The sequence below is a fragment of the Sminthopsis crassicaudata genome, chromosome 5 (assembly GCF_048593235.1).
Source record: "Sminthopsis crassicaudata isolate SCR6 chromosome 5, ASM4859323v1, whole genome shotgun sequence".
Lineage (NCBI taxonomy): Eukaryota > Metazoa > Chordata > Mammalia > Dasyuromorphia > Dasyuridae > Sminthopsis > Sminthopsis crassicaudata.
The window spans coordinates 85,042,198-85,058,809 of NC_133621.1; the positions used below are offsets into that span (position 1 = coordinate 85,042,198).

The 16,612-nt window shown below is 36.2% G+C and overlaps 1 protein-coding gene across 1 annotated transcript in view; it reads right to left on the reverse strand.

Annotated features, from left to right (window-relative positions):
- Window positions 1-1,331: 1,331 nt before the first annotated feature.
- Window positions 1,332-16,612, reverse strand: part of RBM33 (RNA binding motif protein 33) — a 168,167-nt gene continuing 152,886 nt past the window's right edge. The window contains 2 exon segments of the mRNA XM_074267326.1: window positions 1,332-3,432; window positions 3,939-4,027. Of these exon segments, the coding sequence (XP_074123427.1) occupies window positions 3,384-3,432; window positions 3,939-4,027 (138 nt within the window). The 3' untranslated portion in view covers window positions 1,332-3,383.

Consider the following 16,612-nt stretch of genomic DNA (forward strand, 5'->3'; position numbering starts at 1 on the left):
AATAATGAAAACCAACATAACAAGAACAACCCTCCCCATTCTTGTGTCCATAAATAGTTCAATCCAATAAAAGTCAGTTACCTATGAATTTCATAAATGATTTGTTCCCCAAAGGGAAAACCCTTCAAAGTTTTTTCTCAGGGAAAAAAAAAAAAAAAGTACCCCCCCACCAAAAAAATAAAACCTCAAAGGAAGACAAACCTAAGAAATTCCCAAGCACCATGGCCAAACCAATGCTACTGGACAGGTTTGCTTATTAAAGGAACAGCATAAGACCAAAAACAAGGTAAAGCCAAAAGAAAAGGATGGGGGTAGGCTGGAGGTGTGTGGACTGGCTCCACATAATCACCTCATGTATTGACTGAATGAGATATATTGGAATTAATTCCTAATTAAGTTCAAGTTTCTGGATTTTGTGAACAAATAATACACAGGTCAGGATAAAAGTATTGACTTACTACCGTCTTTATAAAAATCGAAGATACACACAGAAAACACATCCACATTTATGGAACGATATCCATTCAACTTTGATATGACAACACAAAAAACTAACAAATAGCTAAGAGGTTGCTGAATAATATCCATCTTGAATAACATTTTAATTTTAAAAGGTCCATATATACAGAGTACAGTTAGATGCAACGACTTGCAATCTGCATCTCCCTTTAAATGCATGATAAAGAAAGAACAAAGATAATGGTTGCCACAGATCTTCCAAGAGGGTTAGGGGAGCTGATTTCAACTGCTAGATGGGCTCCAAGAATGGAAACTGACATCCCTTGCTAATTTGGCATCCCTTCTACTTTATTCCTTTATGAGAGAAATCACAACCAGGAATTAAACCTTGATTCTGTTGCTCAAGTTGCTTTATCCAGGAGAACTCATCTGCACTGGCTGGGTAGTGATCCTAACAAATATCTCAATAACAATCCATATTTATTCTATCAATTATCATATTTGGGGGGCAGGGAGGAAGAACACCTTGTTTAGGAATAACCTGTTTATGGCTATGTGCATATTACCGGCACATACAAGATAGCTCTCACCTAAAATACCCAGATAATACAAAAAATGGACTTGAAAACAACTACAAAATCTGTTGGTGCATTTCCTTTTAATTTATTTTCAATGGTGACTTATAATCTACTTATAAGTTACTTACTAGACAGTGTCCAAATTATTTGCTGAACTGGAGAGAGAAAATTTTTTTTTCAACTTTTAAGAGACATTAAAACTAATCAAACTGTCCCAGGGGGATCACCAGATCCTCCAAAGTTCAGCTTCAAGTTCCCATTAAACTAAAGCTCACTAAGTTATAAGCCAATCTACTACTTAAGGTCAGTGAATTGAAAACTTTCAGGTGGCTCCTACCTAAAGTGAGCCTGGCTATGCCTGCTATCATCACGCTTCTTTTAATGCAGCCCTCTGGGCACAAGACTAATGGGGTAGGGCTCTCTTTAGTGTCAGTGTGAGCATCCATTCTTAAGAAAGGTACACCTGAGAGAGGAAGTGATAATCTCTCTCAGGTAGAGCAAAGCCATGTGCATGGTTTTTCATATGGAAAGGTATGGTGAAAGCTTCCTGTCCTGTAATGAACCTTGCCACGGCTAGGATTTGGGAGTGGAGGTGTCCGATTAAACCAATTGGACCCATAACAGTTGTGGAAACAGAGCTATCTATTAATTTCCTTTTTGATGGAGATATTATCTATCTCGGTTAGTAAGTCCCTAGACTGAGATGCAAATTTTGGACAAGAAGCATTAAAAAAAGAATACTAAAGACTACTTTCTAGTCTCAAACATAACATGATGTTCTTTCAGAATTAACTTTATTGAAAGACTTAACAAGGTCTGAAATGTCATAATTCCAGGATATATAACCTTAAAAAAAATTTCTTAATAACTTAATTTGAACGGAAATACAAAATCTATGCTGTGAGAAAACAGATGACAAAGGATGTGTGAATTCTGTCTCCTCTAAGAAAGAATATGAGGCATAAAGGACCACTCATGTTTGGGGAAATCCACAGTTTGACCCTTTTGCCAGATATTTAGTGAATGTATCAAAGCACATTGAGTTATTTCCCACTTCTCTCATGTGATAAGACTTATCAACATGATCAGGGAGCTTTCGGTACAAAAACTAAATCAAAAGTCCAAGATGTTGCTCTAAGTTTAGATCCCCATTGCAATATCATCCCAAATGATAAAGATCCTTCACAAAATATGGGAGCAAAGATGGAACTAAGGCACTTTCTTAAGGTTTGCCCAGAATCAAGTTTAATATAGCTTGCTCCTCTGGAAAGATTAAGTTTCTTTTATCAAAAGGAAACAGGCCAAAATACTTACTAAAAGCAATCTGAGTGGGGGACTCACAGTTTGGGTTGTGTTGGTTATGCTTCCACAACAATCAGAGATTCTTCTCTTTGTATGGAATTACACTTCACATTAAAGTTATCTATGCTGCTAAATCTACCAAATGGCAGTGCACATCAAGGCCTTCCCAAAAAGACTCACTGATACTCAGAACAGTGATGACCAGTGTTACTACCCCAATGTGTTCCATCTTAGAAAAGAAGTGGCTCATACTAGTAGGGAACCAATTTAGGGACTTGCAAGTGAAGTTTTAAAATGATAAGCCAATGAGAAAAATCACAGTTATACCTATTTAACTCTGGGACTGAGAACTGAGGGAAGGAAAGATTTCAGCTAGGAACCAAAATCATGTGAGGCTGGATTTTCACTTACAATAACAAGAATCTGCCTCTTCAACTGGTACAACTCCCGACCCCATACCTCTTATCTCCAAGCCCTTTAGGCTAAACAAATATCAGACTTATCCCCCAAATTTTTTATCTGTGTTTAGTATATAACTTCTGAGGTCTTTCTAAGAAGATATGAATGCATGTAAAAGGAAATAATTTTCTAGCCTATACTGAAGATAAGAGCAACCATTATCAAATATTCTTTACTAGTGGAAAAAAAAATCTTGAGGATGGGGGACATGTTAATGTTCTTTCCTCAATCCAAGTCACTGTGATCACACAGTCAGATTTTGAAGAACAAAGTCTACATGCATTGTAAGCACTTGAAAAAAAAGAAAAACAAAACAGAAACAAAACAAAAAACCAAAACTATAGTTCCTTGTGGCTACAACAGGATAGGGAGCAAGTGGACACCAAACTCCTATTTGCTTCTGGGTCCTCTAAGTTCAGCTTTTCTTGGCATCCATTGCGCTTTTGGCAGCTCCAGACCACAGTTAAGCAAGATTGTAGACTGCCAAGTTCTTGGCTCCTGATGTGACTCTGCTCCCATCGCCTCTCCTTGGGAAAATTCCACAGTAGTTTCTATAGCATAAGGGTCGGTTATTCTTAGTGGAAATCATTCAACAATCAGTGCCACATTTATGTGGGACAAATCTATCATATGCCTGTGGAAGGTTAAAGAAATGGTCAATAATCAGTCAACTCTGAGTATCACCAGTAAAGTCACGGAGGCCAAAGAAAGCAATATTTTAATGGTGGGCCCTGTGTTAAGAAAACTTGAGATACAAAACCAAAACAAAACAAAAATCCAAATGTACAAAAAAAACAGATCAAGAAGTGCATTTCCATTTTACAAAACATTCCAAAAGTTCATACAAAAGTTTCAATGACTGGTTTTGGTTTTTGTTTGTTTTTGTTTTAAAATAATGGGCGCCCTTGATCCCCTGCATTTAAGAGAGGATGATTCAGTGAACAACTCACTGGCCCCTGCCTCCCAAAAAAACAAATGAAAAAACAAAAACTCAAATTGATACATAGCTTTACAAGAACACATCTATTGTGCAAAGCAAGGCAATGGATACAGAGTAGATCACATAAGGGTACGAGGTGTTCCCTCCCACCCTTAAGCCATAGTAACTTCAGAGGCTCCACTTAAGAATACGATGGCTACCTGTGGAACTTCTGTTGAAATGCTAAAGCGTGTGCTGGCTCCTTAAACTTCGCGATGGCTTTCCGTTGCTGGGGAAGCATCTGTAAACTCTACATGGGGAAGAAGAGAGAGAAAGGGAGAGAGATTGTGAGGACAGCACCATTCTCAATGACAATGCGATGTTTTTAAAAACAATATCTGATGGTTTAATTTTTAAGGTTGGCAAATGTATTCTCATATATGATTTGAGCTCTACAACAAGGCTATAGGACAGTTGCTGTTTATTATTTCCATTTTACAGTTGAGGAAACTGAGAGGCTTGTCATTTACTCAGAATCCTATATGCAGCTAATAAGTGTCTAGCATAGGATCTAATTCTTTCACGTCCAAAATGTAGCTTTCTCTCCACTGTGCCATGTTGTTTCTCATCAATGTATTAGTAATATCTAACCAGGGAAAGCATGTATGTGTATGCCTTCAAAAGGTACACTATAAACCGGATGTGGGGATAACACAGCTTACCTTCTTAGGTCTACTGTGTGGGATATTTTATTTTGGGTTTTCTCCATGTTTTTTAATTTGTTTATTTTTTTGATGAGGCAACTGGGGTTAAGTGACTTGCTAGGATGTGTTGTGTCTGAGGCTGATTTGAATTCAGGTCCTCCTGACTTCAGGATTGGTGTTCTGTCCACTGTACCACCTAACTGGGAGCTAGTCTTAGGTAAGGCAAGAAAGTTCTGACTCCTACACTTAAATGACTCTGTGACTCTGGTCAAATTCCAATTATTAATCAACTAACCAATTCTCTTTTAGAGAAGGTGCCGACCTGTATTGAGAATGAGATATTTCCTCATTCAGGCGTTCCTTATATCCAAGATATAATATTCTTAATGACAAACCACCTTGTAACAATAGTTTGTCATATAACAGTATTATAGATTTCCAAATGGATTTATGTGGGAGAGGTGGAGAGAGATATACTGGGAAACAAACAAATTATATTTCAATTCTTGTTCTATTATTCTATATTATTTGTAGTAACAGTAAAGTGAAAACATAACAAAAACTTCAAGTTATCTCCCTCATAACAAAAAGAGGTGAAGATGGTAAGACCCATTTACCATCAGAAATTCCTAACAGTCAACTTTTCAACAGAGTCAACTTAATAAAAGTGAGGTATAGTTTAAAACCCCTTAAACTTGAAAAGTCCAAGCTGTAGTTCCAGTACTCTGTTACTCTGAAATATCCTTGGATTAAAAAATTTGCTGGACAATCATTTATATTGAAAATAATTAATAGACTGTCTCCACTAAGGAAAAACTTTTTTTGTAAAAAGTGATTTCTTACTCTGGAGCACATGGGAAACACCTTAATAAATAAAAACATTGGTGTGGTTTTCAGCATTGTGAGTTTTATGAAGTATTTCAGGGAATGTCTGAATTGTGTATGTTTTTCAAGTAATACTTAGATAACATTCGAATATTTAATAGAATGATAACTGATATTTATAGTCTTTTAAAGTTTGTAGAAAACTTTATAGACATCATTTCATTTCTTTACAACTCCATGAGGTAAATACTATGCATTCCATTTAACAAAAGAAACTGAGGTTTGAAGAAGTCATAGTCATAGGTAGTCCCTGTCTGAGATTTTGGAATCAGTTCCTGATTTCAATTTAATCCTATCAATTATATAATGCTTTCAACAAGTTACTTGAATACTTAAAGCAGAATCAAGTGTGATTTAAAGGCTTCAATAAGCTTAGGAGTTCAGCTCAGGGAAACAAACTGAAAGATGTGAAAACTAATCTTAAATTTCCCCCATTTGGAAAAATGTTCTGCTTGGGAGACCCAAATTCTTATCTACAATATGTAAGGCTAAAAAAAAAAAGTATATGAATCCATGGAAAAATATAAAGAGAAAGGATTTTGACTTCAGAAAAGCTGTGTTCTTTCCTCTTTCTTACTTACCAAACTGATAAAAATCACCACGAAACTCAGAGTGCAGGGCAAAAATTAAAGGGAAAAATAAAATAAAATTCTTTGAGATGCTTGAGGATGGGCAAGAGTAGCAAGATGTGAGTAAAAGAAAGTGTTACTGCCATCTAGGAACTGGGCCAAGTTCATAAGCTGTTTTATTTCAAATATTAACATTCTAACACCACTGTCTTTAAAAGAAGGCTTCTAAAGGCAGTTCTGAGGTGGTCTCAGAGTCAAAAAAAAAATATAGGTCCAAGTGTTGCTGCTGATACATATGGAGGTAATGAGTCCCTCAATCTCTTAAAGCTCTGGGCAACTCTTAACACTACTATTTGCGGGATTGTTACTGAAAAACCTAGGGAGATTGTTTCTCAGTTGCTAGTTACTAATGGAACTCTAAACTCAGTCCCTTTTCTAGAATCATTTTATTGTAAAAGGATGTTTTTTGGTTCATCATGTCTCTCCTAGATCTGCTGTGAGCTTAGGATCATAGACTGAAAGGTGGATGGACCCTCCAAAATCATCCTGGATTTACAAATGAGGAAGCAGAAGACTTGTGGAAAGAGGAAGTGACAAGTACAGGTGAGACTCACACATGGGTTCTTTAACTACAAATCCAGCATTCTTTCCCAACTTTCAAAAACAAAACTCCTCTCACATGCCTGTGGTCAGTGTTTTTCACAGGAAAAAAATCTGTATTGTATCATCATATTCAGGTGGAAAAAAGGATGTGATTCTTTGCCCGTTTTTTTTTTTTTTTTTTTTTTTTTTTTTAAATCTTCCTTTGGTTCCTTCTCTTGCCAGGGGCTGACTGCTCATTCTGTGCAGAGAATTGCCAATCTAGCCATCTACCTCCAACCCCTCTTGAGAGATGAAACACAGTTCAAAGGCCCTGAGAAATGAAGTGACTAAAGTCACAAAGGCACTGACTGCAAACACTCTATTCTCCATAGCCCCCCATGCCACCACAACACACTTGTGTCCAAGACCTTTGACTCATGAGTCTTCCCTTCTGCACTGCCACCTGCTATAACTGGTTGACCAACTATTTCTAAACCAACCTTACTATCAAACATCAAAAATCAGCACCCTCACTGAGGTCTTTATAAGCTCTTGCACTATTAGGAAAGCTTACAAAACGACATCCTTGATTCAGTCTTTTACCACCCCTCGTGTTGCCCCTCTCCTTACCCCCAGCGCCCCTACATGCTCTCCTCTCATTCTCTTCTACAGCTCACCCTTCAACTGGAACTATCCTCTCCATTTACCAGTGATCTCTTGCCAAGGTTCAAGGCCTTTTCTGTAGCCTCAGATTCCAGAGCTCACCTCCACCAAAATGTTCTCTCCTCTCAAGGTTTTCATGACTCTGCTCTCCCCTGATTCTCCTCCATCTCTTTTGCTAGTCCTTCTTCATTGTTACACCATCACGGGAGGGAGGACTGGGCAAGGTGATCTGCCTCACTTTCCCCTGAACAGCCCTCTGGGTCCAGTGACCAGATATAGATCAGGATGACTGGAGATGGCTCTTGGTGAGCTCATCAACTTCTAATTATCATCTCTTTGCACATGATTCACCAATCCAAAGACCCAGCCTCTCCCGAGTTAGTCACAAAGCACAGATTTGGCCCATATATATCTCAAATTCACTTTGTCCAAAACAAGAGCTCGTGTTCCCCACCTTCCCTACTTCCAAAATTCTTTTATTACTGTTGGGATCACTACCATATTCTCAGTTTTAACCTCATCTTCTCCCATCACTCCACAGATCCAATCCATTGCCACATCTCATTTTTTTCTATCTTCACCACATCTCTCATTTATGTCTTCTCTCCACTCCCATGGTCACAACCACCAGTTTAGGCCCTCACATGGATGGGCAGCTTTTGAGAACCAATTACAAAATTTTCAGTATGAGATGGAAATTATCAAATGCTATACATTTGTCAATTGTCTACATGTAAGAAAGTGGTAAAAGGCTAATAATATACATTAAACAAAGAATATCATGTGTACTTATTTTCCCCATCAGAGAAAGTTGTTAAACATTTGCCAATGAATTGCTGGCCCTTCATTACTTGTCTGTATAATAGCCATTTAACTGGTTCCCCTGCCTTAAATCTCTCCCCACTCTATCCTCACTTAAAAGTGATTTTTAAAAAATGTTTAGGGCTAACCATGTCTCACTGCATACCCTGCTCCCAAAAGTTCCATGTTGCCTCCAGGATCGAATATAAATCTTCTATTTGAGATTTAAAGCTTGTTGTCATCTGGCCGCTTCTACTTTTCTAGTCTAATTCTTAAACTGATTTCCCTCCATTCCTGGCATTGCTACAATCCACCCATCCCAGACTGCAGTTACTCCTCCCATGTGATCTTCTGTTTCCTTGCTTTTGCAAAATCTCTGTGGCTGAAATGACTTCTCTGCTCATTTCTGCCTCTTAGCTTTCAGGGCTTCAGGATTCAAATCAAATCTTCCCCACAAATGCTCTTCTCTCCCCTACAAATGCTTTCTGAGATTAGTGTTTATTCTGCCCAGACACTGTATGATCCTTGCTGTGTGCATGCTGACTCTTCCCATAAGAATGAGCTCCCCAAGGTAAAGGATGTTTTTGGCCTTTGTTAATAATGTAGGAGTTGAGGTAGGCGAGTAGATGTTAATCTTATTCAGACCATCCTCATCTCACAAAGCTCTCTAATCATGGCTGAAAGTGTTCTCTTCTAAGTTTTCACAGACTTTGTCCAACTTCTGTTTTTGCCTCACTTATTGCTTTCTACCTGGTACTACATTTATCTGTCATTAGCTTCCTCCTATTCCTCAAGGTCAAGGACAGTTTATTTTTCCATCACTGTATTCTCCTTATCCAATCTACCTTGGGAAACTAGAGATACATTTTTGTTGAATGTCAAGAAGGCAGCTAGATGCTGCCACTGTGCACGGTGTTGGGCCTGGAGTGAGCTGGAAGATCTGGGGCATCAGGTACTCGACAGGTCACTCAGTCACTGTCTGCCTCAGTTCCTCCACTTGTAAACAGAGTATCACTTACCTCACAAGGTTGTGAGGTTTAAATGAGATATGTGTAAAATGTTTAGAACAGAACCTGACATATAACAGGCACTTAATAAATACTTGTTCCTTCCCCTCAACTTCCCTTCAAGTTTTCCAAGGAGCTATTCCATTCAGCAGAAATCCTGGGATACTTGTGTTATTATTGAATAATAATGGAATTCAAATCAGTTTTTATTGTTTTATGCTTCATTTATCTAAACTACAAATTTATTTTAAGGATGTAGTAACTCAATTGCTGTCAAAAGAGTAACTTTTAAAGGGATGAAAACAATGTGGTAGAGAATATTTTGTAGTGTGAGATCAAAGAAAGAGTGCTGATGAGAACTAAAAGGACCTGGATTGTAGCCCAGCTCCCCACAACCTATGTGATCTTGGGCAAATCACTTTATCTCAGTAAGCCGCAGGAAATGAAAGGGCTTGGCCTTTAGGACTCCAGAGCACCCTTCCATTTCCAAATTATGATTCTATCATAACATTCTTTACATATGATTTTGGTCTCTAGCACATCATGGACAGAAAGAAATACTTTCCATAAAGAAAGAATACTTTCCATAGCTCAAAATTCTACTCTAAGTTCTAGAAGTAAGCAGGCAGCTTGCCAGAATGTGAGGAACCCCAATCGTGGTTTCATCATCTCCAGTTGAGGATCAGTCACTTCCCAAACCTGATCAAATCCTTTAGTCTAACCAAGCAACACAGGTGATGCTGATGTGATTCTCTGGAGGTTTACAAACTATTTCACAAACTCAAATTGTTTTTAACAGAGCTGCCCTGATCTTCAAAAGAGAACAAAATCATTCTTAAACAACAACCAGAAGCTAATTTGTGTGGGGTTTTTTTGTTTGTTTTTTTAAAATGCTTCATAATTCTTTTCTGCAAGACAAAATTCTGTTTACATTTTTACTTATATTAGTAGTTATCAAGATCAGAGATTTAATCATACAAGTTCCAAGAGGCCATCTAGTCCCACCCTCCTTAATTTCTCACCTTAGGAGGGTGGTGCCACACATATAGTAAATGGTGAAGCTCAGATTCAAACTGAAGTTCTAAGGCTCTTTGGAATCTGGGGATCTCCACACTTTTTAACCACTGAGTAATGACATGGATTCTAATTGATGAATGAATGGTCTGTGCAGGCTAAAGAAAACACTTCAGAGATATTAATCTTTCAAAGGAAGTTGTTCAAAAGTAGTAGTTCTGAAGGAAACATTAATTGATAGGAAACTGGGCCTTTCTAATATGATCTGCAAACAAAATATTCAACTCTACAATGGAAAAATCATAGAATTTCTAATTCCTGATAGATTTTATCAAAACCACAAGTTGAGTTTTATTGTTGACAACAATAGTACTATTCTTACGCAATCAATGCAAGAGATCAATCAAATTTCTCCAGAGTAAAATGCTTAAGTGCTTTTGAGATTCTGCATGATCCAAAAGCAGGAATGTTTGAAGTGAAGTAGGCACTAGCTCATTGATGATTGGCTTCTCCATGTTGCAGCTTTCAATGAACTTTTTACAAATCAGTTTTGGGTTCTAATGGCTTGCCCACCATTTTTGTTTTAAGACTTGGGGCACCATTTGGCATGACTGAAATGTATCCCTTACCAGAAGAATTAAGTTCCCTTGTAGGCAAGGACTTTCATTTTTTTCACTGTCACCCTATCACCCCCTTGTAGACAGTAGCTGCTTAAATCAAATGTCTGCTGAATTGAACAATACAGACGTGCAACCATACATGGTATTCGAAAAATGATGAATGAAGAATATAAGCCAATTCCAAAAGTACAAGTGCAAAAAAAGGTCTCAACAATATTGATAAAAAGTTTACGGCTTCTCAATGCAGAGAATGAATGATAATCATTTAAAATGTAAAATTTGGTATGTTACAAAAAATATTATTTTAATCACATAATATGTATATGTGTGCATGTGTTCACTTCCAGTGATCTAGTATCATATAATTTACATTTTTAATATTAAATTTCACTGCTGTTCACAAATGCTATTAATGCAAATTTCTGTGACTGGCTTCATCAGTCCAGGAAGCTCTGTTCGGTTTCATAGATATAGATTACATCTGTATTCTCTGTCTTATAAACAGAAGCAATTACTCAGAGGAAGTCCAAGTAAAAAGTGGAAGGGTTTGTACATACAAATCCATACCCAAGACAGGAAAAATTCAAATGGTATGCCTGAGAGATAGTAGATCAGCTACATTTATGTATAAAACCTTTTTTCCTGAAAGAGCTACTCTGGACTAAGTAATTTATAGAAAGAGGGCAAGCACTCAACTTCAATAAGTACAGGGTCATAGGCACTTTCCCGCCCAAGTATTATGTGTCAGATGACAAAAGACTCTTGGCTTATGTCAAAAGGTGGGTTCCTAAAAAGTTGGTCATGGAACTTTTTTTTTTTTTTTTTTTTGGTAAATAGACTTATTTTGAACAAATGTGAACAGCCTACTAATAAAATATTGTATATACTCTTTTAAAGCAAATTAATCACTATTTTGTAATAACTAAAAAATTAAGATTTTCACATATCAAGTGTCCTTAGATTGATGTATATTACTGAATAGTAAAAAAGATGAGGAAGGATAAATAAGGTCTAAAGAATCTATTCAAAATATTAATATTAGATGTCTGTGTACATATACATATATACACATATTTATTTAATCAAGAAAGAATTTGGAGAAAAAATAAGTTATAACACAAGTTTCCAACCTTTTTGGCGGATATGATTTTTGGTAAAGGGTTGAATGAAGCCATGATATATGGACACAACAATAGAAATGGGACAGTAAAATGCCTTCTAACTATACTCCCCAGGTTTATCTTTACAAGCCTCAAGGAGAGGGGTAAAGAAATAAGGAACCAGTCAGTAAATGTATGTATGAGGCTGTTTGATTCTAATCAACAGAGTGAGGAATTTCAACTATAACTACATTTGCACATATGACACCACGTTCACCTAATTGGGAGGAACAAAACTAGGTGCAAAACCTAGATTTTTAAAAAGATTCATTGAATTGAAGCTGTTACCAAAAAACAATAACAACAACAAAAACCCAACCAACCAACCAACCAACCAAAAGCTATTTAATAATCTCCCAGTACTGGATACAGTATTTTCTTTCCTTTGCTCCCCCCCCCCAAAAAAAAAGGGCAAATCATAATTTTGTTGCTCTTGATTTTGTAATGGAAGAAAAAAATGACTGATAGAAATATTAACTTCATAACAAACTTTATTACCATATACTCGTTTAAATTTTACTGACGTGACATTTCATTTTAAAGTATCAGCAAATGGCTTGCTGAAACAAGAAAACACAAGGTTAAAAAAGTTTGGTTCTTTGTTAACTATTATTAAAGTTCATAGTACAAAAATCAGTACATCAGGCTTTAATAACCATAGAAATCCTATCAATTACCATGACTAGAAGAGATCTAAAAGTATGAAAACATTTCCCCCAATAATGGCCATGTGTAAAATTAACTTTTTCTGCTTTAATAAGTCATAACATAGAAAGTTTTAAGGTTTCTATATTAAATAGCACTGATAATTTGCAAATTGGTCATCATTCAAAAGTTAAATGCTTTCTAAGTTTTCCAGAGTATGTTACCAATATAAAAAAAAGGCAATACAAATAATGAAGGCAGAAAAAAAAAGGGGGGGGGGCTTTTTTTTTTTAAGTTCCTTCCTTTACTTTAAAATTAAAGTCAGTAGAACTCCACCAAGCTTTCCTTTTCTTTCTAAGAAAAGAAAAGGTTTGAGGAGGAGGAGAAGTGTATATCAGAAGTCATCAGGACTAGTTTACCACTAAATTATCAGGTAAAGTAAGATCAATTGTGGTGCCATAAGTGTGTGCTCTCTCTGAATACCTCAGAGAAAAACTGTGCTATGGCCCTCAAGATTCTTCAATTTCCAACACAAACAGAGACAGAAGTCAAATTGTCTTTTGAGGCAACTGGCAAACTTCAAGATTACTCCCTCCCACAAATGACTTTAGCTTATTTCAGTTACATTTGAACTGTTTTAACCTAAGGATGGTATTCTCTCTGGCAACCACATGAGGGCAGTGGAGAATGTGAAATTGTCATTTCTAGGACAGCTTTAATGAATAATGATCAAATTCAAATCAATTTTGCCTAGTAAAACCTGATACTCTCATTTTCAAGTCTTTTTCTCTCAAGTTCATCTCTCTTTTTCACTTGTGTTTTAATTTTCTTTTTTTCTTCTGGCAGAATTTTTCCAATGCCTCTGTTATTTCAGGGGCTTAGGCACATTATTGTTGCTAATGCTTATTAATTTAGGTTAAAAACTAAGTTCAAAAGAAGCAGTAGTGTTTGTTAATTTATCTTAGGCAACAATATGCAAAATTCCAATTAAGAGGCCAACAAGAAAAAAGTATTATCTTATGATTTCCATCGAATGCTGCAGACTCACAGACTCACAAAGAGTCCTTGGAGATGCTGGTCTACCCCTTTGGTCCATTCTCTAATAAATTAAGCTCTGTGATAGCAGGTATTAAGAGAGTTTTTCACTTTTTGTCTCCTCATGGTCTTGCAAATAATAGACACCAAAGACACCTAATAAATGGCAGTCAATTATGTGAGGAAATTGAATCCCAGAGAGAAGTGACTTGTTCAAGGTCAAGGCGCCAGACAGTGGAAGAACTGGGTTCAGAACCCCCAGTCTCATACCCTTTACAATTATACATCACTTTTTGAATACATAGGTAATATAAAACCTAAGTTTAAACTGTGCTTCTCTTTCTGGGGGGGGGGGGGGTGGGAGGGGGAAAGAAAACAATCAGAATCCTAATCATGAATTTATTTCTCCCAGTTTAAGCTTCATGGATTATTTTACTTTCTTGGGCTGACCAAGCACATACTAGAAAATGAAGGCTTGTAACATTCAATAATAACTGCTAAATGAAAAGAAGATAATTTAATTATTCATTATTTAAAAAAAGATTTAACCAATTGGGGAGGGTTGAGTCAAGAGAAAAAAAAAATCTTAACTTTTTTTTAAATGGGAGGTGGAAGAGAGAGATATTCAAGTTTCATATAACCAATGAAACTGATGCCAGTAGCTTTTCTTCAGATGCTTTTTAATTGTTCTTGAGTTTCCTCCAGACCTCTCTCTCTTCTTCTGAATTTCTCCCCCCTCCAATAAAAATTACTCTTGATTGTAAAGTATTAATGATTTTTGGTAACAAGAAGGACAACGTGAAAAGAAAAACTGATTAAAACCATTTGCTTCTAATTAAAGTCATGTGACAACTACATGATTTTTGAGGCAAATTTTAAAGTTTGTCTATTTAAACCATAACAAATATTTTAAACTGCCCACTTCAAATAATTGGGTATATATGGCCAACAATACCTTATAGTGAAACTAAAGTTAGGAAATAAAATACTAATAAGTTCAATTAAAAAAAAAAAGACAAGCAGGCCAGCTTAGAGGAAAAAGGATACAAAAAATGGCTTTGAATTTTGTCCTGATTTACATTTCATTTTTCAGACACCACCTCTCCAGATGATTTCTGAGAGTTTATTATACTAACATAAGCAGTAAAATGCTTAAAAGTGAATGCCACTTTAGTTAGTAACCTTTTGAATTTATATTCAATGATCCCAATTATAATCTGCACAATCATTCACTTATATGCTAAACTTCACCACTATTAGCCATGAAAATCCTCACAATCTATAATTCTGTGTAATTTTAGGATAATTTACATGCTATTAAGAGTCTAAGCTTATTCCTAATTTAGGGTAAGTTAGCCCCTTTTGCTGTGGAAATCCAATCTGTGTTTTTAGCTTGTTTCTGAATGGCCCCAATAAAATTTTACAAAATGACTAAAGCAATTTTGATGTCTTTACACCATTTCTTTTGCTAACACAACACCTCACCATAAGAAAAACATCACTCTTACAGAAAACAAAGCTGTCTATACTGCTTAAAATTCTGTTTTAAAAATAAGTAAGCTTCATTCTAAGGCATCTAGTTTTTAGAAAACTGAAGTAAGCCTCCTTCATAATACAGATTCTACATAGTGTCCATTTATCAGAATCTGAACAGAAGCTGCTTGGCTAGGGTTTCCTGGGACCAATGAGAAAGATTTATATCATATATCTGAGGATAAAGAACATCTCTCTTCCCTACCACATTTTAGTTAACTCTGGCAACATTTAAGAGTTATATAACCTAGAGGAAAGAAAGTGAGAATCTTCGAGGAAGCAGAAAGAACAAAAGTTAAAACAGATCCCCCATACTTATTATTATTACCCCCCTCACTTTGGTGTCACTTACAGAGGAAAATGATTTTACATATATGGGATCAGAAACTATACTAAAAGGTTTCAACTTTTTTCTCCTCAATTAATACAGATTAAAATTGCAATTATACAATTAATACCTGCTTATCTAAAGTAGTTGGGAAGTAGAGTATTCTGGTTGAAAGAATTAGTATTGCTCCCGTTAAGGGATTTTAATATTTTTTTTAAATCAACATACAGTAAAAACAAACTTTGAAACTACAAGAAACATAATTCAACCTTTCATATATATATATATATATATATATATATATATATATATATATATATTTTTTTTTTTTTGGAAGGATCAAAGGGCACTTTGGAATCTTACCATTATAATTGACATCAATTATTATTGTACAAGTGTGTGTGTGTGTGTGTGTGTGTGTGTGTGTGTGTGTGTGTGTGTGTGTGTGTGAGAGAGAGACAGACAGAGAGCGTGTGTGTGTGTGTGTGTGTGTGCGAGTTGTTGTTGTTGTGTGTGTGTGTGTGTGTGTGTGTGTGTGTGTGTGTGTATGTGGGGGTAGGAGAGGAAATGAGTCTGCTTAAATGACTTTTTGATTTTTAAATTTTGGATAAGTTGTATTCTATTTTCTGACTCGGCACTCTCACCTTATCCATGTATCGGCACTAATTTGAAGGTAGCACTGTGGAACACTTGAAAACATATTTTATTATAACAATCACTAATTTAGAGCATTTCTCAAACTTTCCCCACCTGTATCTATTGCTAAAGGAAACTTTCCACACCCCACTAAACCCATCAAAATGAAAATAAATTAAAAGCCTAGGAACACCATACTCTATGCTACTCACCACCCTGGACAGAGAAGAAACCGCCATAAGCAGTTGCAGTTGCCTCAGGAAGATGCACCATTTGGGGAAAGATAGCATTTTGGCAGAAGTAGTTGGTACCAAGAGAGTAGTAGGCTCTAAGACTGAGAGTAGATGGGCCCTAATAGGCAGGAAGTCAGGCACAGCAGGCTGCAAGGAGCTGGTGTTCACAATCTCCTAGCAACTTTTTTTTTGAAGGAATGATCCCCATTTTGAGAGACAATGATCAAGAGGAAATAAAGGATTTCTATCAATTACATGGCATTTACCATGGCAAAATTACAAAAGTAGGCTGACTTTGCAAATTAGTCACTATTTGGCCCTCTGTGAGAAATTTCTAGTAGGAAAAAACAATATAAATAAAACATGTCACTGTTAAACAGCCACAAAGTCTTTGCTTGTAATCACAGGTACAGACTTTACAGATATTCTTTAAAAAAAAAAAAAAAAAAAAAATTAAACCTAGAGTAAAAGGGAAGGGGG